Below are 25,333 nucleotides of genomic sequence, written 5' to 3'. Positions count from 1 at the left end.
TATCAAATAGTTGAGTTCAGATAAGAGATAAATATAATTAGATCTCTTAGTAATAGAATGGTAGGAAATTTGATAGCGAATCCGTTTAATTAAACTTATAATATAACCATATACTATGTGAATAGTTTTTAATCATAATTTTATTGACATTGAATGAAATTGCTGTTTATCTCTAACTTCTCTGTTTACAATATAGAGAAACAGTAAAAAGCAAACTTATCTTGAAGTTCTATGAATAGAAAGTTAAAATGTGGTGAGACTATAAATTATAGATGACTTTTGAGCATTGCTAAAATGACCTTGAAATTGTCCACCTACTAACTAGGACTAAATGAGGGTTATAAATCAGTGTGAGGAATTGTAATTATGATTTACAGTTGATCGTTTGGGTTAGGAATTAAACTTGAGGTTTTCATCACAAATTGACATCAGCTTTAATGAAGAAATAGTATTTAACTGAATGAGTGTATGAATTTCGCGATAAAATCTGAGATCTGTTATATTAAATCTGATTGATCCGTTCATAAATTATAGTCTCTCCATGAATGTTTTCTGTATGAAAATTATCCTGTAACTGAAATCACACTGAAATAATATGGATATCAACTTGAATGGAATCATATCTAAATCATTTTCTTCTTAAATATTGGATTATTTAACCTAAAATCCCCAAATAATATGAGATATTCATATTGAACACTAGGTCATTCAATGTAGTTGAATACTGTTATATTTTTTTTTAATTAGTTGATGCTTCAATTTCTAGTAAAATGTATAGCATTTAAAACAAACTGAAAGACGATCATCAAGTAAAGTAGTTTCAGGTGGTTGGCTTATTGTTTCAAGAGTTCCTTATATATATAGTTTACAAAAGTTTATATTTTTATCAACAAACGTTTGTTGTGATTTAAAGTAAATCATTCAAATGAATTAAAATGTCGCCTTGTTCTAAATTAATGAGTCAGCAATTTACTGCTTATTTACACCTGTTACTCCCAATGAAGCATTGGCCACCAACCCACTCTGTCCTGGAACTTTCTTTCTAATTCCATCCAATTCTTGTTCATTTGTCTCATGTCTATTTCCGTTTCTCGGAGTAATGTGTTCTTTGATATTCCTCTTCTGATTCGGCCCTGAGGATTCCATGTGGAGGCTTGCCTTATGACTCAATTGAGTGCTTTCCTCAATATGTGTCCTATACACTTCCAACACCTCTTCCTGATTTCTTCTTCCACTAAGATCTGGTTTGTTCTCTCTCACAGTAGGTTGTTGCTAATAGTGTCTGGCCAACGGATCTGAAGTATTTTGTGTAGACAACTGTTAATAAACACTTGTATCTTCTGGATGATGGCTTTCGTAGTTCTCCACGTTTCCACTTCATACAGTAGAACTGTCTTGACATTTGCATTGGAAATTGTGTCTTTGGTGTTGGTTGACAATTTTTTTTTTAGTTCCAGATGTTCTTCAGTTGTAAATATACTGCTCTTGCTTTACCGATCTGCGCTTTCACATCTGCCTCAGTTTCACCGTGTTCATCAATGATGCTGTTCAGATATGTATGCTTCATCGTTATTATGTATCACAGAACAGTTTCATTTTAATGAACTATTTACTACATTTTCGATTCTTTGAAGTGTGTATTTAAGGTGACTTGATATTTACTTTTTCCTTTCCTTACATATATATATATATATATATATATATATATATATATATATATATATATATGAATGTACCAAAGATGATCCATTAGTGTAAGATAAAAGCAGGTCATTACTACTATATAAAACTTTACCAAAAACCTAACAAAATTTGATATTATTTAAACAGGAAACTTATTTATAATAACGCTTCATTATTCAATATCATTAACAGTATTTCTTCAATGATTTCTTTTTACAAAAAATGATATTCACACACACACACACACAAAGAAGAAGAAGAATAAAATCCCTACGAATACCTATTTTCTTTCAACTGTCTTGCAAAGTTTATACTTTAATTATCTTTAACAATTAAAGGTTATTTCTTATTAGGTGGTCCGGAATAAACTAACCGAATGTTTTATTGAAATAAAATGAATTATTCATGTTTTTTATTATTTTCGATTGAATATCAATGTTTAAACTAAAAACTATGAAGTAAAACATTCCATGGATTATATTACGTAATAGGAAAATAAAATATTTGAGAATTAAGTGACATGGTTAACACTTAGGATTTTAGTAGTTGAATTTGAATCAACTAAAGCTAGACAACCATGGAAAACCTGGAAGCAGTGAACGGCCGTTTTGTCCTAGTATGGAACACCTCAGCAGTGCGCATCGAGGATCACACTTCGTAAGATTTGAACCCAGGACCTAACAGTCTCGCACGCGAGCGCTTAAACTGTAGACTATTTAGCCAGCACCCAACGGTGTTAATGTCGAACTTCAACCAATCCACGAATTTTGCGTACATAATTATTTCTTACATGAATATTCAATTACTTACGCTTGTTGACCCCAATGGTGAATAAACCGCAGCATTCTACAACACACTCTGTCCTCAGCCTTCCTTTCTAGTTCTATCCAATTTTTGTTCACTCTTCTCGTGTCTGTTCCCATTTCTCGGAGTAATGTGTTCTTTGGTATGCCTCTCTTTCTTCGGCCTTGAGAATTTCAAGTGGTGGCTTGCCTTGTGAAGCAGTTCGGTGCTTTCCTCATTGTGTGTCCTATCCACTTCCAGCGCTTCTTCACAATCTCTTCCTCCACTGGAATCTGGTTTGATCTCTCTCACAGTAGGTTATTATTAATGGTGTCTGGCCAACAGATTCGAAGTATTTTGTGTAGACAACTGTTAATAAACACTTGTATCTTCTGGATGATGGCTTTCGTAGTTCTCCACGTTTCCACTTCATACAGTAGAACTGTCTTGACATTTGTATTGAAAATTGTGTCTTTGGTGTTGGTTGACAATTTTTTTTTGAGTTCCAGATGTTCTTCAATTGTAAATATACTGCTCTTGCTTTACTGATCCGCGCCTTCATATCTGCATCAGATCCACCCTGTTCATCAATGATGCTGCTCAGATATGTAAAGGTTTTTACATCTTCCAAATCTTCTCCGTCAATTGTGATTGAATTGTTGCATGTTGTGTTGTATCGGAGAATCTTGCTTTTCCCTTTGTGTATGTTGAGACCTACTGCTGCTGTGGCTGCTGCTACACTGATCGTCTTCTCCTGGATTGGTTGTTGCGTATGCGAATATTCAATTACATGAGTGTAAAATGAGTAAATTCGACAAATAATTCTTTGATCAACTTGTAAACCTAACAATTGTTTAGGAATATCATCATCTTCAATCTTATAATCAGAATATTACACCTCTTTTTTTCTCTTGGTAACCAATTTGATAGCGAATGATATAAAATTATTAACTAATATCAAGATCTCCAATGTATAGACATCCGTATCACTTTATCAGAAAAATGACCACTTAATTATTTAAACAAGTACGGAACTCCTATATAAAACAACTGGCTTCCTGGTTAAATTGTAAAAGAAATAAATCTATTCGCAATATATTGTTAAGTGAAGTCTATCATACATTGAGAAAATATGAAATTCACTCAAAATGGAATGCAATTGAAATCAGATCGTTTTACTTTTGCAAGTAGTATATACTTTCAATTACATAATAACATTAGTTCGTCCTAGTTAGTAACTACAACATATTGATTTGTTAGACCAACATTACAGATTAGACAAGATAGAGTCATTTACAAATTGTTGATTGATTATAAGGCGCCAACTAATTATCTACCAGTCAAATAGTTATTCACTTCTTAAAGGCGCGTTTAGGCATATCTATATATATAATCTTACTAGTTAACATAATTCAACTATAGACTTATAGTAAAGTGGGATTAATAACAAAATTAACATTCCCAACAAAGACAAATCATTTTCGTTATCAGTAATTTATTCAAGAATAAGAAAATGAGATCTGCTTTAATCTTTCTAAGACTTATAAATGTGTAAAATCCTTATCCTAGAAAGTTTACTTAATCCATATTTAATAAATAGAATAGCAATTATACCTGAAATATAAAGAGAAAAACAACTATGGATCAGTTTATATGGAACTATATAACCAAGTAGAAAGTTTTTAACTGATGATAGATACAACTATTTAATAAGTGTTAATCATCATGTCAAATTCACTGGTGTTATGAATGTGCTCGTTAAGTACTAGATATCTGGAGACTTGAGCGAAGATTCTTTGTGAATAGTCTGTTCTTCAAACGAATATCTAAACATGGTACACGAGGTATTAAATCAATTAAAATAACAGTATAAGTTGATCAACAGAATTCCGTTGACAGGATGAGACGGACCACAGATTCTTCCGAACATTTTGTTAAAAAGAGAATTATGGTATTCAGTTTAGCTAAGTAAAATCCATTTAATAAAGAAGGAATTAACTAATGATAGGTTACCTTAGGATAGACATTGAATAAACTGTCGCGTAATAATATACCTGACAACATTATTTGCATCCTATTTGTGAGACTATTCCTCTCACGAAAACTGCTTAGAGTAACAAAGATTGATTGCATGAGACAATTTCTAATTTGATATAAAAGATAGTTTACAATCAATTAATGAGTATGAACATGGAAATGATCTATCCATTTACTATAAAATATACCCTCACATGTCAAAGAATCATCTTTAAGTCAGTATGCTTCCCTGAATTTCCTTTGTAGAAAACAAGCAGTATTTGGCAATTTTCTCTTGTGTACATCACAAATTTACCTCAGGCATTAAAACCGGAGAATCATTTGATAACAAATCCGTTCTGTTATGGAAATCCTAAGCAATGATCGTTCATTACTCTACGTGAGATCGGACCCAAAACTTAAAAATCAAAACAGCTATTAAGTGTTTCTTAGTTTATAATGGTTGTTTACCTAAAGTTGATTCGTGAAATAAACTATATCATTCAACAGTCTCCATAAACTTATCATATCGGCAGTCATAATGTTTTACTAATTTAATTTTTTTCCGTTATTGTTTTACGACTAAACGACAAATGGAACGTTATCAAAGCATGCAAGCCCTAGATGATAACATTCATCTAATTCAGTTTAGAAAGAACAATTATTGAAGAAACCTTAATAATAGTCAGATAAATAAAGACAAAAATAACTGGAAAATTGTCATACATCATAGAATTAGAGAATTATTGAATGTAAAACCGATGTTTATTTCTAAGCAGAAATGAATGTTGGCTAGCAGTCGAATACAGAACTCTCGTTCTGCTCTACATGAGACTCGTTAACTGGGTGTGCCTGCATCCCAGAGTTGATGTTCACTCCGGGGCTCGTAACTAGTACCATTCGTTTCTGACGCCTTCTCGTCCATTGAGCTGCTAATTTGTGTAAGAAATGAGTTAAACTACATCCCATTGCACAAGCTAGTGGCTATCTGAACTCAGTAGCTAAATTGATAACGCGATGACGTTTGGAGATAAAAGTCACCGAGTCACTGAGTAGATATTAACTCTGGATGCAGACACATTCAGCTCACGAGTCCTAAATAGAACGAAACGCGCGCCCTTGGTTCGATTGCTATCCACCATTCATCTCTGTTTACAATACTTGCGACTTAAGGCCACACAAGATATTCATATACCAATAAGAGACTGATCAATTGCAGTTCTAAACATCAATGGGAAGTTCCAGACATTCTACACAAAACTGATGTTTATTTAGTTAATTTGGATAATCGTTCAAAATAGCAGTGTACGTTTTACTACTTCAATTGTAGCATTGAAAAAATACAAAGATCTTATTCTTTTCACGTGGACTTTTAACAGTTCATATGCTATAAATAAATTAAGAGATAATGTATTCTTGATTTACACTCGACCGATTATCAAATTGACTCAAAGGAAAAAATTTACATACAGTACATATAAAGTACATTTATTCACTTCAGTATTGAGTTTTATATTTCGGACAAATTAAGTAAACTTCAATCTATGTGATCAACCACAAAGACCGGAATTACTTCAAACCAACAAAGTAAAAATGAATTTCTTACCGATAAGTTGATATAAGATTTAGTGGGTTTCCGTTAAATACTGCATTATATACGTCAAAGATATACGGTAAGGAAAATAACATACGTGTGTATAATTTATGATCAAAAATTATTCAAAACTTGTGTAAGATTTGATGGAACCTTTTTTAGGGGATTTGATTTAGAAGTGAGCATATATTTTGTCCACAAAGATGGATACAGAGTTGTGAACCAAGGAAAGTTTTATGATATTATGTATTTTATTATTTCACAACGACCATATGATCACTAATAGCTAATTATGAATTGTAATTACCTGTGTTCTAGTGGAAAGAAATCACCAGTGGAGTACAACCGTTTTAAATATGAGGTAAATACCCACCAACGGTATAAGATGATGACTGAGTAACATCATGAACTGATTGAAGTTTATCATTCAATCAATCGATGTAGTCTGAGTCGTGGGTTTCATTGTAATCGAGTCTTCTTTAGTTTCAATACAACAATCAGCACTGCATTTCAAGTAACTCTAAGTGATATGTCAAACATGTCGAAACTCACTTCCTTGAATCCGTTAATAGTCTCAATTCAATATTTATATTTACAAAATTTCCTAATAAACCGTCGTTAGTAATAATAATATACATTGTAAAGAGTAATTAGGAAAACAGTGATTATCTTTAACTCATGATTTATTTTCTGTACATTCAGGCATATCTTGTATTAATTTAGACTAATAATTAATAAGGACACATCTGGATTAAATATAATAAATGTCCTAAATACCGTTAGGTTTTTAATTACTATGATTAGGGTACATTGTCACAAGATTGCAGTTTTCAACATAAATATGGACACTATTTAATGTTAGGTTGCTGAAAACAACTGGTAGTGAACCAAAGACCTAGATATCATTCTAGTTGACAGTTGTCAACAAGGTGTTCCAATAATCTGTTCGAAAATTATGTCACGTGTTTGTTCAGAGGCCACATCATTCAGGAGTGACCTAATTCTTAAAAGACTAAAATAAATGATTATAATTGAATTACACAATCGATCAATCATCTCAGACTTCATTGTTCTTTTGTTTTCACACCAGACATTCTTTGTTCTCGTTCTCTTTACTTTAATCTTTTTAACATTCTATCTCCAGACATTCCACTTCCGATTGCTGTTACATACTACTTAAATCCATAAACATCGGTAGCAAACACTGGAAATGTTTTTCACAGGTATTATTTCATTGAGCCACTTAAGAAGATAATTATGTGGTAAGAACAGAGGTTTTTTGGTCTAAGTTTCATTTTAATCTGTAAACAGTTTTAAACTTGTATGGAAATAGTTGTTCAAACCTATCAGTTCTTCTCTTGTTCTTCAAACAATAGAGAATTCTATCCACTCAGAAATGTCATTTGAAATAAGTGAATGTATATCTTATCATTTTGAATTAATGATAACATTTTACAGTCATTTTTCATCTATACTACTTAATCAAAGAATACTACAAAATAGACTACAAGAGAAAACTAGTGTAGTGATCAAGAACACAAATAGGGACAATCGAATGTATTTGAACACAAAATTACAGTGGAATCTGAGAACCACACTGTAAATACTTCATTTCAGTCAATGGTCTCAAACTTAACTGTTCCTTTTGGTTGAGACTAAAAATTATGGACGACCTTTGAGTGACGCTAGACTGACCTTGGGAGTATCCGCTTGATAACCAGGACTAAATGAAGTTTGTAAACTTATGTGAAGAATTATAATTATAATTTGCAATTCATGACTAAGCTTAGGAATTAGATTTCGAGTTTTCATCACGAACTGATATCAGCTATAATGCCAAAACTCTATTTAATCAAACGGATGAGTGAATTTCGCGCCAAGATCCAAAATCTCTTATCTTATACTTGATTGGATCGTCCATAAATTATAATCTCGCCTCCTTTCGTAAATTTCAGTCAATCGTCTCAGACATCATTGTTCTTTTGTTTCCACACCAATCATTGTTTGTTCTTGTTCTCTTTTCTTTGATCTTCCTAACATTCTGACGTCAGACATTTCACTTTGATTGCTGATACATACTACTTATATCTATCGACATCAGTAGCACACACCACATAACATTTATACAACCGTCGAAGTAACTTAAACATTTTTTGTGTTGAACATTACTGAACTTATTCTCTTGTGTAAAGACAACAACGTTATCCGACTTATTATTTCTTTTACAAGATGTTAACTAATAAACGTAATAAATAAATAAATAAATCAGAATGACGTGAGCTTTGATAACAGTAAACTATACAACAAAAGTCAACTATGATAATTGGACAGAAAAGTCTTAAGGAAGCCAGTATCAACCTTATATCTTCCTATTGATATTAAGGTTATATATTCATATAATCATGGTAATCCTCAAACCATTAAATATTTAGTCTCTATATATTACTTCTTTGTATTACATATTTATGATTCTCTGTTAACGATAGAACTTTAGGAGTTACGGCGAGTATTTTTTCATTGGTAATTTAGTGACTATATTTTGATGTGGTCTACATATGTTGACAGATATAAGTAGTATGTAACGCCAATCAAAAATGGAACGCCTGACAACAGAAGGTTGAGAAGATCGAACAGAAGAGAACAGGAATAAAGCTTGATTGGTATGGGAATGAAGGAATAATGAGGTTTGAGACAATTATTTGACATTTTGCATATAAAGGATTGAACTTATGGTTTTGATATTTTATCGAATAATTATGTAATATGATGTTAAAATATGGTCGATTGTCCCCACATATGTTCTCGTTCACAACGATACCACTGGTAAGACCATAGAGTATCTAGTTTAATGTTAATGGATAATATTTGTAACATGTGAGGATACTCGTGATAAAATGCTCCTAACTAATCTCCTTTCAGTGATATTTGCTATCACTTGATTATTTATTTCCACTTTCAGTATGCTGGTTTTGTCAGTCGCTGCTTATACACAGTTATTTTAAACTTGACGTCTTGCATATCGAAATTCTTTTGGGTTACTGATTTAACTTAATGTTTCATACCTCATTGTTGGATTGCTACGTGTGAGTCATTCTGTCGATTAGGTTCATTTAGACCCAATTAGTATTTGAAGAATATTCCAGTCATTTTTAATTAGGATTAACCGTAGGTTAATGTAAAAAAAACCTAATTCTTATTTTTTAAAAGTTGACCATAAATCGAAATGGATAATTTTCATTAACCTCTTGTCATAATAGTAGACAACCGATCAATATTAATCTAAATAGAGAAACAAATGCTTGCTATCTTTTGTACTTCGATATGAACATCAATTAACGTCTGATGTTGTATCACTTACTTCAATGCCTGAATTCTATAAATGTTTGGTCATGCAAGTTCGTAGTAGTCAGTCACTAAGTCGTAATCAATGATGTGTTCATCTACGCCAAATTTCTAATCAAAGTTTTATTATTGATTCGTAAATTGATCAGTTGTTTAAGTGACTTGACATTCTATACGCCATATTTAAACGATGAATGATTGAAATCAATTAGCTGCAAACCAATGGATATTGGGATCACACTAGTTTGCATTATTCCGCTGAACAGTAAGCTATTCATGTATGTCAATGTTTTTAGGAATTCTATCTACCCACTGTCCCTGTAGTTAAATATCCAGGGTAATTCATCTCGAAACTAATCAACGACATCTATATGCAAGTCTACTGAAGGTAAACGTTCAGACTACATTTGTGTGAGTTTGACTTGTGACTAATTGGCTTTGATAGCAGAGAACCAACCTATTAGCTGATTAATGATCTACTAGAGAGACACTGATTGGTTGACAAGAGAAATAAGAAACCGTTGTAGCACAAATCTGTCTTTCTTTTTCTGACTCCAAAATATACATGAAGAAATATACGATTAACTGAACTACAGAACACAGTGAATAAATAAAAAAACAGTATATACCACAATAGTACATTTATAGTACAAAATTTTGATACTAAACCCATAACTAAATTACAATAATTTGAAAGCATACAAAGATATAATAACAGTTGAAACACTAAAACCAACTGTTCATAATTATACATAAAACTATAAGAGTAGTAATGTCTCGAAAATGTTTAGTGGCCCGTAGATCTGACTCCAAAAAGATCGTAATGGATGTTTGTTATCACCTATCCTCGTATATAATCATCGACTTTAATCGCGTTAGTCAATAACAGAATTAAATAAGTCGAATAACGAGAATGAACTTGTGAATACATATATTTTGTATATGAAGTGAATGGAATAGAGAGAGAAGAAACGATGCACAGTGGAGATGGCTGGTAAGCCAACTCCCATTTAACCAAACGTTAATCAATATTTATAGTTACACAAAAGTAAGTTACAGACATGTGATGAGTAATGGGATAAGAAGTGTACGCGTTCATATGAAAACAGTCAAGATTGATAAGCGAATAAATAACAGGGTCAGAATGTGACTCAAGTAGAATGAATAGAGTGGGCTGTCCGAAAGCTAGAATAAGGTATATGGGCTCAACATAATAACCGACACTACAAATCCAATCACCAAGGTTATCACTCACCTTAATATTTCTCATTATTACTATATAACTAATATCAACTGAATAACAGAATATTACTTCTCTTTCGACTTTTTTTGTCTTTTTATCAACAACAAACATTGAAAAAGAAAACTAAACGTAAGAAATTTTCTTTATAAGTAGTTTAATGAATTACAAAAATTACATCGCAATGAACAGATATTACACATGATTTTAGCTCAGGGAGCCAAGAAGCGATTGCCCACGACATGATTAGATGGTGAATGCTGGTGAGCGGCCCATGCTCCTTCACGAGGAGTAACAGGAGTAAGTAAGTAAGTAAGTTTAATAAATTCATCTTAAAAATATAACACATTTTTCTCTAACAATAACCAAATGCTGAATATGCTTAATAGATTTTCAAAATTGTTTCAGATATCGAAAATTATGTAAATGGAAAGTGTGCATTTTGTTACGATATGCCTGATTCTAGATATTTCAACAATAGCCAGTTACATAATGCAAATATATAGCAGATATTAACCAATAACTTTGATCGATAATAAAGGAATGTCGCAAATAAATTAGAAAACAATATAATATTTTTTAAAGCAATTAGTACCTTTAACAAATTTCGATAATGTAATAAGAAGATGAATATTATCAGAACTATGTGATATATTAACGCAATACAATTCGAACAATCTGATCACACGTAATAGACTTGTTAGTGAAGTAGTCAAACGTGACGACAACTACACTTTTCGAACAATCTGATCACATGTAATAGAGTTGTGAAGAACATTTATATATGAAAACTAAAGGTTAACTAGACTGGAAATGGAGGGCAATAAGTGACAAGGATAATAAAGAAATAATATGAAATCGATTTGAAACCTCAACACTCTGGATAATAAACTAATACTATCAGGGTAGGTTTAAGGTGAGAACAAACCGTCTTGAAGTACACAAAGGGAGTTTGAATTTTCATATGGCTTTATATAAGCCCTTTAACACCTTTGTACAATACCATAAAAGCCGAGTTAAATCAATCTTATGATCTGTTACAATTATGTATTTGACAATAGAGTATGATGGATGTTTATCCTCTACTCTTATTGGGTTATTTGATTCCCTTTGTTTCTGCAGACATTTAGGTACATCTTAATTAAGTGGAAGTTTTGGGTTGAATACGATCAAGTCTGTTGAATAGGCACCTTTTCGAACCACGTTTGTATTGCACTGGGCAATAACTATAATAACTAATTTATTGACCTGTCTACGTTGGTTTTCTAAAAATGGACCGTTTAACTGAGCCATCTTCTCGTATACTCAGAAGTATATCTAGGAAGGGAAGCTGATCGTTCTTCTTCTTTTGAGATGAGGGACTGATATGGTTTTGGAGAGTATTAAATTTATTTAATAAACAGTACAAATCCTCATTTCTTTCACAAATAATTAAGATATCGTCCACGTATCTCTTATAAAATGACATGTTTTCGATTAGGTCATCAGCCAGATTTTCAACATAAGCCATGAACACATCTGCCAAAATAATAGTGTTCACATTATATTTATTACTCTTATTACTATTATCTTTATCTCCTCTTACCCTATTTACAGTGTAGTTGACCTTTTATTTTTATATATAAATGGTCTTAACAATATTTTCGTTCAATCACATTGTTTTTATTCTGGACAAATTGTTCAATGTTTTCAATATCTTCCAGAATTTATATTAAATTAATACAAAGTTTAATAAATAAGAACTTTCATCTAAATTTGATCAAATAGTTTCACAGTATTTAGGCACTGAGTCAGTGTGAGACATTAAAGAGGAAGGATGTATTTGCAACATCCTTGAAAAAGCTTAGACTAGATTGCTAGGTGAAACGTTGGATTTACTTCAAATTCTTTTGCTAAGATTTTACAAATACATTCGTCCTCTTTAATGTAATACAAAGTTTGTTAATATGAATCATTAAAATAATCATCATTTGTACTCTATAACTGGTTATGATAATGGTTATGTTTTGATATATAACCCTATGATATGGGTCGATGACAAGATTATTTAAATTGATTGCATATAAAGTGGAATATGAAGAATAGCTCACGTGAAAATCTGAACAGAATTGTCATTTGGATTTTTCCAATGATTATGTACTAGTGAGGTGTGTGCTACTGATGTCGATAGATATAAGTAGTATGTATCAGCAATCGAAAGTGAAGTGCCTGGAAGCAGAAGGTTATGAAGATCAAAGAAAAGACAACAAGAATAATGGAGCCTGAAACAATTGATTGATGTTTACAAATGAAACAGTAATGTTTGAGACAATTTATTGTCAATTTGAAAACGAAGTATTTACTGTATGGTTCTCAAATTCTACTGAAATTTTGTGTTTAAATACATTCAGCTGTTGATTGAGATCATGAACCGATTGATGTTAGACCACTATTGAAAGCCTAGAGGCACTGGACCGCCGTTTCCCCTTATTGTGGGACTCCTCAGCAGTGCACATCCACGATCCCGCCTGCAGGGTTCGAACCCAGGGCCTTCAGTTTCGTGCGCGAACGCTTAACCTACTGGACCACTGAGCCGGCATTGAATGGTGTTAATGTCTAACCTCAATCAAAAACTTAACAATCTCCCAAATTCATACACTGATGATTACCATGTGCCCACTAGTGACTAGCTTCGGGAGAAATTTCTCGGAGTTCTGGTGGGAAGACGTGATCAGTGGAGCTAATCCGTGTTGGGTGGAAACAGGTGTCTATCTCAGTACAATGGAAGATGGTCCCGCAACTTCGTGGACTGGTTGACGTTAGACATTAACATCATTCGATGCGAGCTCAGTGGTCCAGTAGGTTAAGCGTTCGCGCGCAAGACTGAAGGCCTTGGGTCTGAATCTCGCGAGCTGGATCGTGGATGCGCACTGCTAAGGAGTTCCACAATGGGACGAAACGGCTGTCCAGTGCTTCCAGGTTTTCAATTGTGGCCTAACATCAATCGGTTCATGATCTCAATCAAAAACTTAACAATCTCCACAACCCCTATACTGACATTCAGTTGTCCCCATTTGTGTTCTTGATCACTACACTAGTTTTCTCCTATAGTCTATTTTGCAGTATTCTTTGATTAAGTAGTATAGATGAAAAATGACTGTAAAATGTTATTATTAATTTAAAATGATAAGATATACATTCACTTATTTCAAATGACATTTCTGAGTGGATAGAATTCTCTATTGTTTGAAGAACAAGAGAAGAACTGATAGGTTTGAACAACTATTTCCATACAAGTTTAAAACTGTTTACAGATGAATATGAAACTTGGACTCTCCAATCGTTTTAGTAAATACACCGAAAGTTTTGACCACGAAACCTCTACATGTTCATCTTCTTCAGATATACATTATTTAGCTTTTATTGGTCATTTAGTTCTGCAGATAAATGAACAATAGTCAGTATTATAAGTATAATCAGATATTTTACACTGAATGATTATTTAGTAAACTACGAAAAATCTCATTAGTGTTTACTAGACTTTTATCAATCAGTTTATACTCTACAACATGCATTATTTGATTTCATTTGTTTGTAGATTATCCTTTAGACTTAATCCTTTGTTACAAAATATGATGAAAATTCTTTGCAACTATGAACTAGATGATACTGTATTGATTGCAATTAAGTCATTAATTCATGTATGAATCTTACTCTTGAAAACAATTAGTCACAGATAGAATAGACTAGATGTAACATTTTAGACTCTGACTCCAAATTAATTTCCTCAGGGAGTTCTGATTCCATCTTGATTGCAGATAGGTAATAATAATAATGATAACTTGTAAAAAATACAACTTTATAATAGTTAGTCTTTATCAGATAACAATATATATATATAGTTTAGTTAGACATATGTATGGCAGAAAATTGGCTCACATCCATAGTAAGCAGATCATATCAATAATCTAGATAAGGAGTGAAAAACCACATAGAAACCGAAATATCATATTGATACATATAGTTGTTTTAGTGTAACGATTTTCCACAAGAAAACAGAGAAAAAGTTTTTTTCATTCTTAAGTAAAACTCTGTAAAATAGTATGATATAACACTCATAGACAATTTTCAGTTTTAAAATGAATTAGTCATAGAGCCATAATTATAGATTTATTCTGAGATGGTGAAGAAGATTTGTAGCTCAGTTGGATGATTTTAGTGGAGTTTTGTTCTCTGAGCTGGATGATTTGGTCATCAAAGTAGATTTCTACCTGAAGTTTGTGTTGATGATATTGTTCAGTAACACTATGAAAGCTTCACGACCGAACCATCTAGCTCAGCGAACAAAACTCCATCAAAATATTGAGCTATTCTTTTTGAATAGATTTTACATAAGATAGTAGCAAAAAAACGTCTTCAAGATTATTTATTTCATTTTTAATAGCTAGAATTTTTATCCATTTGAAGATATGGACTAAAATTGACCAGCTTCTTAAAGCATATGTGCAGCCTGAGCGAATCTCTGGAAGTTGTCATTAGATTCGGAGCATTTTTATACAGTTTAAATAAACGTTAGTAGTGAGTCTTGTTTTCTTTTTGGGGACTAGTCAGCTACATTACACTTCATCCCAGTGATGACACACACAGGTACACAATAACCTAGTACTGTCCGCCCGAAATTCCCTCAGCCTTACTATTTTAGCTACTAAATCCAGATGACTGCTGATATGTGTAAAAAGACTAGATTTTATTTTATTTTTAAGATTTTGGATCTTCCCGTTACTCATATGAAGGATTGCATTGGTTATATATATCTGTTTATGATGCTAATTAACGTTTTAAAATCTTACATTTATTTGTAATAAATATTATTGTTTTATAAGCATTGACAAGATTACTAAATTACATTTTTTTACATTATGAGCTGAATTTAGTTGGACAACTGTATGAAACATGAACGTACCAAATAATTGTTTTGTCCTAATAGTATATCTCCTCAGCAGTGGACATCCAAAAATTATGACAGTACAAAAACAATAGTTTCCAATTCTGTAATTAATACTTGAATGTAAACAGTAAGCAATCCATGAAAAATCAATAATGTTATTTCAAAGTTATTACTTCTCGATCTTGGATTTCATTGTTAGCCACTATTATATCTGTTCAATATTATAGGTTTGTAAGCTATGTGAACATTCATGAGGTCACTGACATTCAGATGAATTTATGTCCAGTTGGTATTTATTTAGTACGAAATCAACTAGAAATAGATCTTAGCTAATTCAATGAACACTTTCAGAAACACTCCTTAACAAAAACTGTGCGTAACAGTTTCTGAATTACATTATTAATATTATATTGGGAATTGAGGGAAGTTTGAAATGTTAACCATTGGATCAAAACTTAATGGATTAGAAATAACACCTTACTATAAAATCTTACTATTCTCGACTAAATTCTTATTCATATCAGTGGTTTGATAGTCTCTAGTTAAAAACGTTCTGAACTAGTTCTACCACCAGGATATTTGTAATGAATTAACACTGAAGTAGAGAATACTAATTATATAATGCAAAAGTATAAAGATGTTTGATAAAATGTGAAAAACATACATCAAATACTTCATTTGCAAATTTCCCATAGTTTCTCATTTACACTTTTCATGATTTATCCAATTCTCAATTCATTTATGTTTCCATTTCTGTTGTGTGCTTTTTTTCAGTTCACTCTTCTCAAACTCCTTCAGACAAGGATTCCATATCAGATTGGTGTTACATACTACCTTGTCTTTCAGCAAACGTAGTATGCAGCTCATATTCAAAACATGAGTTACCAAGCAAACATCACGTAAGTTGTCAAAAGATAGACAACTGAATGTAAATATTACGATCATCACGTTGTTAACTATTAAGATTTTTAATATCAGATCATAACAACTATGTGAGTACAAAAATGAGGTTAACGTATATAATTGTTTTATTCATGTATGAAAAATCAAGACCTCTACACGCCTATAAAATAGATGTTCTTATTACTTACTTACCTACTTAAATCTAAATATATCTCAGTATATCACAGCATCTACTGTACGGAGCTGAAACTTGGAGAACTACAACAACCATCATCAAGAAGGTGCAAGTATTTTTAAATAGCTGTCTACGCAAGATACTCAACATCCATTGGCCGGATACCATCAGCAACAGCCTTCTGTGGGAGAGAACAAACCAGCTTCCAGCTGAAGAAGAAATTAGGAAAAGACGATGGAAATGGATAGAACATACACTACGCAAATCCTCAAACTGCATCACGAGGCAAGTCCTAACTTGGAATCCTGAAGGGAAGCGGAAAAGGAGAAGGCCAAAGAACACATTACGTCAGGAAATAAAAGCAGATATGGAAAGGATGACTAACAACTGGAAGGAGCTCGAAAGGATTGCCCAGGACAGGGTTGGATGGAGAATGCTGGTGAGCGGCCTATGTTCCTTCACGAGGAGTAACAGCTGCAAGTAAGTAAGTACGTAATATCACAGTATACATTAAAAATGAGCATAGATTTATCAAACCATAACAGTGCTTTTCGATAATAATATATGTATCAGAAGAGTTTTTGTAGATATTATAGCATGCGTTAATAGTTGAAGTCATGAGAAAATTGAAGCTAGACAACCATGGAAAACCTGGAATCACTGAACGGTCGTTTCGTCCTATTGTTGGACTCTTCAGCAGTGCGTATCCACGATCCCGCCTCGCGGGCCCTATCGGTCTCGCACGCAAAAGCTCAAACTCTAGACCATGAAGCCGGCATCCAATCGTGGTAATATCTATCTTCAACTAATCCACGAAATCGAGCAACACATCCACCATTTTCTTCAGTAAGTTACTATCTCACAACAGACCTGGGTTCAAATCTCGCTAGACGGGATCGTGGATGCACACTGTTGAAGAGTTCCACAACAGGACGAAATAACTGTTCTGGTTTTTCATGGTGGTCCAGCTTCAATTAACTCATAATCTTAACTATTGAAATAATATATATTTTAACTAGTCAAATCTTAAAGTTTACTTATTGTAAGTTGATCAATTTATACACTACATGAAACAGTTCAAATTTCAGTCGTTTAAGTAAAATTTCATACAAATTGCTGTTACAAATGTTATTTTAAAGAAAAAAAAAGAGGAATAATTTTTCTTTTTAAGACTAAATCTAATTTCTTCTTGTATCTTTCTTTTCACTTGTTTTTCTCTCAACTTTTTTTCTCTCTCTTGGTTTTGTTTATCTGTTATGTGTTTATATTTGAACACCCGTTTTTTTTTTCTAATACACTGCGATACGCTTATTTTACGATTTAGTATGTATCGTAAAAAATCTATAAATTAAAATATTGTTTATATAAAGAATGAAATTGGGTTTAATAACCATAAAGAATATGGCGATGGTTTTGTCTAGATATAAAACTCTTGAATAATGTATATGCATAAACTTTACGAAAATAGAACCTAAAAGGTTTGGTAAAAAAACCGTAACTGTTGATGTGTCAAGCACTTGATTATTGATATTATTGGAAGGTGGTAGTTTAATATAAAGAAAAAGATAGAAGTCAAAAATCTAAAACGTTAAATCTTTATTGAATAATTTAGGAGTTGATCGCTCATCCTGATAGTGAGGTCGTGGATTCGCAGTGCTGAACAATTCGATACTAGAATGTAATAGTAGCCCGTGATTTGTAATGGTTATCTAACTAGGGTTAGTCTCTGATGTTGTGGTGAGTGCTACCTATATTGACATAAGTGGTACATAACGCGAGTCAGGAATGTAATGTCTGGCGGCAGAAGATGGGGAAGATCAAGAAAGGAAGAGCGGGGATAGAAAGCAATTAGTATAGAAATGCAAGAACAATGAAGTCCGAGACAATTATTGAACATCTTGCAAATTAAGTATTATAGTATGGTTTCTCTATTTTCCCAAGTAGCTCTGTAATGTTGTGATAAACATAATTCGGTTGTCCTCACCTGTGTTCTTCTTTATTACAATGTAAATTACTAGACACTTTCACATGCGGAAATTTGTAAAATAAAGCTCTTTAGACAGAATAATATTACAAAGGTACTGAAAAATAGTTAAATGAGAGAATAAATGATTTGGAATGTTGTGGAATTTAAATAGGTAACTTTCATTTTATTATATCAAATATTCAAATTTGATCCCAAAAAATCTGTTACACATTTGTGATAAAAACTAAACAGTCTAATCATTTGTGTCCACCTTTTTATAGAAAGGTAATGGAGGCTATAAGTGTTACATATATAAATAACCATTAATGTTATGAATTATAGAACTATGTCATGCCAAGCCCAGTAGAAATATTTCGAGTTTAAGTGGGTGCTTTTAGTTTTAGAAAAACGATAATTCGAGCATCTATAGAAAATATTTCACAAACCACCCCTTGCAATAAACACTATATTGACCAAGTGGACGTGTTACACATTTTGCATACACAATAACAATCATTGATACGACTAGGCATGTTTTTACTGACGTCGATATAAGCAATCATCTAAAGAGGTTAGGTTGACTAGTAAAACGTCTAGATTATCAATCAAGGGAATCTTAAGAATAATGTAAAATCTTTGAAATTATAGTGTTCAAATTAGTCAGTGATCAACAGACACAACAAGACAAACACAATCTACAAACTCAATAAATAAACACAAATTAACGACATGATGGGATGTATACGGAACAAGATAATGAACTTAAATGCAAATCAAATATAAACAGAAATCTACCAAGATAACAAACCATTAGACTGACAAAAGGACACTGATTTAATCCTTATGAAATAACTGAAAAGGTCATTTGTGAATGAAATAAGCTCTGGTGTTATTTTCTAGAACGACAGCGAATGCTGTACAGTCTAATCATCTATATCAAAGAATTCAACAACAGAATAACAGTAAGAAACTTAAGGTGTGATAAACACTAAGCGAAAAACGGTAGAACAAATAAGCATACATTTACCGAACATTTCAAAAAGTGATATTAAACGAAGGTTTTATTTAATTTAAAAACGATCTTTAAAAATACTTATCTAATTAAAAGACAAACACATTACCACAACAGTTTCTTCTGCTTGAAGATAAAAAAGACAGATGATAAATGTTAATGAATAGTGCCTGGACGGCAATAAAAAATATCATATTTTTCCTTTTCCTAAATCCTGATCACATTCTGATACAAACCAAATAGAAAGAAATTAAGATCCTGAATTTCACTGTTAGCTATAAATCTATCTACTATCTATCTATCTATCTATCTATCTATCTATCTACCTATATATATATATAATTCGTAAAATAAAACTATATAGATGATAATCAGTAGATTCTTTGAAATTATGATATTCATTTTGTAATAGTTCATATCAGTATGAAAATCTGAAGAGATAGTTTGTATATATTAATCATTTTAATACTATCAATAACTTCTGCTATTACATAATATGTAAAGCTTATCTATTACATCATTATTAAATACATTGAAACAAAATCAATCTCATGATCCATATTTATCTACAAGAAAACTAAGACACCTACTTTCAAAGTCTTCTCTGTCTTTTTTTCTTGCTGTACATGATCTAAGAAATGTTATTCAGATCCCTGACGAATTAATTGATTTATTCCTAGTAACTAGAAGAAAACAATCTTTCTAAACATTGTAAGATAATTGACAAAATTTATTTTTGAGTTAAGTTGAATACCCTTCTCTTTTTCTATTGTATTCCCATTATATATCAACTGGCTTTTAAATATTATAATTAGCAAGGGGTTTTGTGAATAATTATAGTAATTAAATAATTGAATTCATGAGTCAATTAAAGGTAGATCATCATGGAAAACATGGAAGCACTGGACGAACGTTTCGTCCTAGTATGCAACTCTTCAGATGAAATATCACCTTTAAATCATCTAACTAACTAATACTCTGCATGAATGCCCCATAAAATATGTTGCTATATTGTTCAATGTTTCACTTCACTGAAATTATATATATTACTGATTATTCAGTAGTTAGTTATTCAATTATAAATTTTCAAATAACACTTTTGCCTTTTTTCTTAATTCATAAATGAAGCAGACAATAATTGATAGATTGAAATAAACGGTTTTAGTTAATAATAAAAAACAAACAAACGAACGAGAACTATAGAATGTTTCATTAAACAATATTATTATTATTCCTCTTCTTTAAAAAATACAAAATACATTCAACTATTTGTCACTGTGAACAATTTACTTACCTTATTAATTATTCTGTACAAATCTATCACCCTCCCTAAGAGGTACACATACAATGACATACAAAAAATTGTTGTTAATTCATTATTTTTTTCTAAAAAAAAAGAAGTGTCTAAATGAGTAAAAATCAGTAGTTACTAGGATTAGATATTAATTTATACAAATATATATATATAGATATATATATATCTGTCTCTCTCTCCGCTCCCCCTCTCTCTATATATATACATATATATATATATATGTCAGTATTGAATTCAAGATATTCATAGTTCATGAGGTATTTTCACCAGTTGTACTCAATAAACAAGGAGTGTATGTAGTGTAATATGCATCGGAATGTGTTAAATTTTCTAATTTTATAAAATGATCACTTTCATATAATTTATTATTTGTAATATCAACTATATTATTATTATTATTATTATTATTTGATTGTTCGGTTAAAATTGGTAATAAACCTTGTTTAATATTATCTGTTGATACAACTGTGGCAACAATTGTAAGAGGATGTGTTGTTAGTTCTTCTTCACGATTATTATTATGTTCAATAGTAGTGTAATTATTATGATGATGATTATGACAATAATGATTATTATTATTATTATTGTTACTAGTTGTAATATCATGTGTCATGCATAATGGTACAGCAAAAGTATCATTTGATACATGTAGCAAATGTATTGGAATTTTATCCGATATATCAATCACTGATGTAATCGGTGAATAATGTAATTCATCACAATTTCTCATGAAATTCATTGGTATATAAGTTTGAATAGTCGTATCATTAATGGATAATGATGCATTACTGGATCTATTCAAATCGTTATGTTTTCTTAATTCTTTATTTATTTGATCATGACATTGATTTTCTTCATCATTTATATGATTATTTATTATTTCCATATTTGAGGTAGTTGGTAATGTTTCATAATTTAATTTAGATTCCGGACAATGATTCTCTTTAGCATAGTTACTATTCGTTAATTTCATTGATACATTATTACTACATTCTATTGTATTGATTTGTGTCATGGAATTACATTTTACATTCGGATTATGATTATGATAATATGAATTATATTTAAAACATATGATAAATAATATTAAAAATATAATAATAATGATGATACCAACAATTGAACCACTAATTAATAATGATAAAGTTTTAATATTATTCTTATAGAATGGTGTTGTAGTGATATATACATGATTTGAATTCAACTTCATTTTCATAGGAAGAATCTCATTGAAATTTCCCATGGAATGTAATTGTATAGTAATATCTTTAGTATGTTTATTTTCTTCATAGTAACTAATTAATTTTTGTGGATTATCCAAATTTAAAAAATGATCATGATTATTATGATTATTATTAATAGTAGTTATGTATAATACTAATTTTGCAATGGAATATCTAGGTATTTTACCATTATCTTTAGCTTTAAACCAAATATCAAGAAATCCATCTGGTAATTGAATTAATGAATGTTTTACAATTAATTCACCTGAATTAGAATTTAATATAAAAAATTGTGAAATAATATTTTGTGAAATTATATCCAAGTTAGATTTATGTATTGTAGTATCATTTGAATTATATATATAATAAGTAATATGACCATTTTTAGTTAATTCATCTTTATCAATAGCATGTATTCTAGTAATCACTTTACCAATAGTTATTGATTTTGGTACATAAACTAAAAAATCAGTTTCTGTGGGAAATTGCCATATTGGATTATTATCATTAATATCATTAATTAATATACGAATTTTTGTATAAGATGTTAATTTAGGTTCACCAAGATCATGTGCACCAATCAATAAATCAATCATTGGTGTTATTTCTCTATCTAATTTATTTTCACACCATAAAGCACCATTTGAATCGATTAATAATTTTGGTGTATTCAATATTTGTTTTCCGTTCATTGTTTGATTGATAATAACATTGACAATTTGATTTGTATTATTGAATTGATATGAAATTTCTGCAATAAAATATATAATTTCAGCATTTTTACCAGTATCACGATCTATGGCTTTAACATAACCTATTGGTTTAGTTTGTATTAATTCTTCATCTAATTCAATAATTCTTAAATTATTCATATGATATTGAATTGGTTCAATGAATGAATTACTATCATATTGTATATCATTTAATGGTGATATAATAAATTCTGGTGAATTATCATTTAAATCTTCAATATATATATTAATTATCACCTTAGTAACAAGTGATTTTTGTAAATTATTTTCATCATAGATACTAATATACATTTGATAATAATTATTATATTCATAATCAATTAAATCATTATTGATTATAATTCCATTATATTTTTCAATACTAAATGGTATGGATAACTTTGTTGTTTGTTGTATAAATTGTAATTTCGATGTTACATCTTCATCAATTGCATCTAATGTTAAAATTTGTGAATGAATTGGTATATTTTCATTGATATTTATATCATATATATATGAATGATTTATGGATGATTTTAGTTGCCATGTATTACATAATGATGTATTGATAAATTTAATATTTGGATAATATTCATCAATATCATATATCGCTATAATAATTGGTATAGATGTAGTTAATTGTGGTATACCATCATCATGACAACTAAATAATAAACCATAGTAACCAGCTATTGATTCTAATTCAAAATTCAATTTCATATTATTTAATAATAAATTTTTTGATAAATTTTCTGCATCTAAATTTTTTGATAAAATTAATTTAATAATAATTGTATTATCACTAATACGATTTACAAATATTAATTGAAATATATCTAATTCATATTGTCTTTTTTGATTATCATGATAAGTATAAATAAATGGATCATTATCATTGGATCGAATTAAATGACATGTAATATCAGCATTATCTAATTCATCATCATCAGTAATTTTAAAATATGCTATAGGTGTATTAAGAGATAATGTTTCTGAAATTTTTAATAAAATTAATTTTGAATTATTGATATGTTGAATAGTATGATTATTATTATTATTTAAGTAATATATTAAAGTATCTTGAGTTTGTTGAATTTCTATATTTGGTGCATGATTATTGACATCAATAATATGAATTTGTACATTGGCAATATTTTTATAATCTTTCATTGAATCATTTCTAATCAATGATATATGATCGATTGTTGATAAATATTGATTATTATTATTATTATGATTATAAATATAATCATCATTATATGCTTCAACTAAAAATCGATAAATACCAGGTTTTTTTATTGATTGATTAAGTATTATTATCCCACTATTCGTATCAATATGAAATAGATTTTCATTATTTAATAAAATCATATCATGACTAGGTAATAAACGATATTTTATATTATTATATGGTATAGAATCATTATCTCTGGCTGTCATTTTTATTATTTCATTACCAATTAAAAAATTTTCATGTATTATAATAGAATAATTCGTTTGTTGAAACCATGGTAATTCATCATTCATATTATTAATATAAATTTTTATTAATTTCCATGTACAATGTATGATATATAAATCAATAATTGATAATTGATTTAATCGATTATCACATACAGTTAAATTATATTGATATTCTGATTGAATTTCATAATCTAATGGCTTTATTAATTGAAGATATAAATTATTTGATTGATAGGATTCATTGAAATGTGTTATTACACCATCATTATCGTTATCATTATCATTATCATCATTGTTATGTAGACGAAATGGATTATGAATATTCATAGAATGAACTAATGATTGTTGTTCCTTTTGTTCAGGGTCTATAATAAGTGTTAAATAATAATATAATTTATTATATCCATTAAAATCAGGATCATAAGCTGGTTTCAATGGAATTTTAGTATATTCCGGTAAATCTGTTTCATTAATATAAATTATTTCTGTATTATTATCACTATGATGACGATCATCATTTAGAAATATTGGTGAATTATCATTAATATCTTCAATTTCTATCATAATCGATATTAATAAACGATGATTAATTGTAATAATAAGATGAATTGAACAATATTGTGTTATATTATGATAGAATTGATGAAATAGAATTTTAGAATTTTTATTTTTAATACAAATTTTTTCATTATCTAATAAATATTTAGCATCAATGGTTGTATATAAATTACCAGTATAACGATCAATACGAAAACATTTTGAATATTTAAAATTGATTGTTTCTAATTGTATACTACTTATAAAACTACTATTAAATAATTCATTTGATTTATATATATTACCTATGAATGTATTGAATTCTGGATGTTCTTTTATATAAAATGTAATTTCTTTTATTGAATTATTCATTGTTTTGATATTAATTATGAATATAAATATGAAATATAAATATAAAGATA

At 30.1% G+C, this 25,333-nt stretch overlaps 2 protein-coding genes across 2 annotated transcripts in view; both read right to left on the bottom strand.

Moving 5' to 3' along the window:
• The window catches only part of CDH2_5 (Chromodomain-helicase DNA-binding protein), a gene marked incomplete at its 5' end in the record, with an annotated part of 74,328 nt that extends 49,045 nt beyond the window's left edge, over positions 1-25,283 (bottom strand). The window contains one exon of the mRNA XM_035729651.2: positions 20,936-25,283. Coding sequence (XP_035586460.2) covers positions 21,207-25,283 — 4,077 coding nt within the window. The 3' untranslated portion in view covers positions 20,936-21,206. The remainder of the gene's footprint in view (positions 1-20,935) is intronic.
• On the bottom strand, positions 10,006-12,975 carry MS3_00006931 (uncharacterized protein). The gene is made up of 2 exons (XM_051215167.1): positions 12,749-12,975; positions 10,006-10,938 (listed from the first exon to the last, which is right to left on the bottom strand). Exon 2 carries the CDS (start codon positions 10,770-10,772, stop codon positions 10,440-10,442), a length of 333 nt encoding a protein of 110 aa, XP_051068357.1. The 5' UTR covers positions 10,773-10,938; positions 12,749-12,975; the 3' UTR covers positions 10,006-10,439.
• Positions 25,284-25,333: the final 50 nt, after the last annotated feature.

The sequence above is a fragment of the Schistosoma haematobium genome, chromosome 2 (genome assembly GCF_000699445.3).
Source record: "Schistosoma haematobium chromosome 2, whole genome shotgun sequence".
Lineage (NCBI taxonomy): Eukaryota > Metazoa > Platyhelminthes > Trematoda > Strigeidida > Schistosomatidae > Schistosoma > Schistosoma haematobium.
The sequence above is the reverse complement of the archived record's forward strand: the minus strand, read 5'-3'. Positions and strand labels throughout refer to the sequence as shown.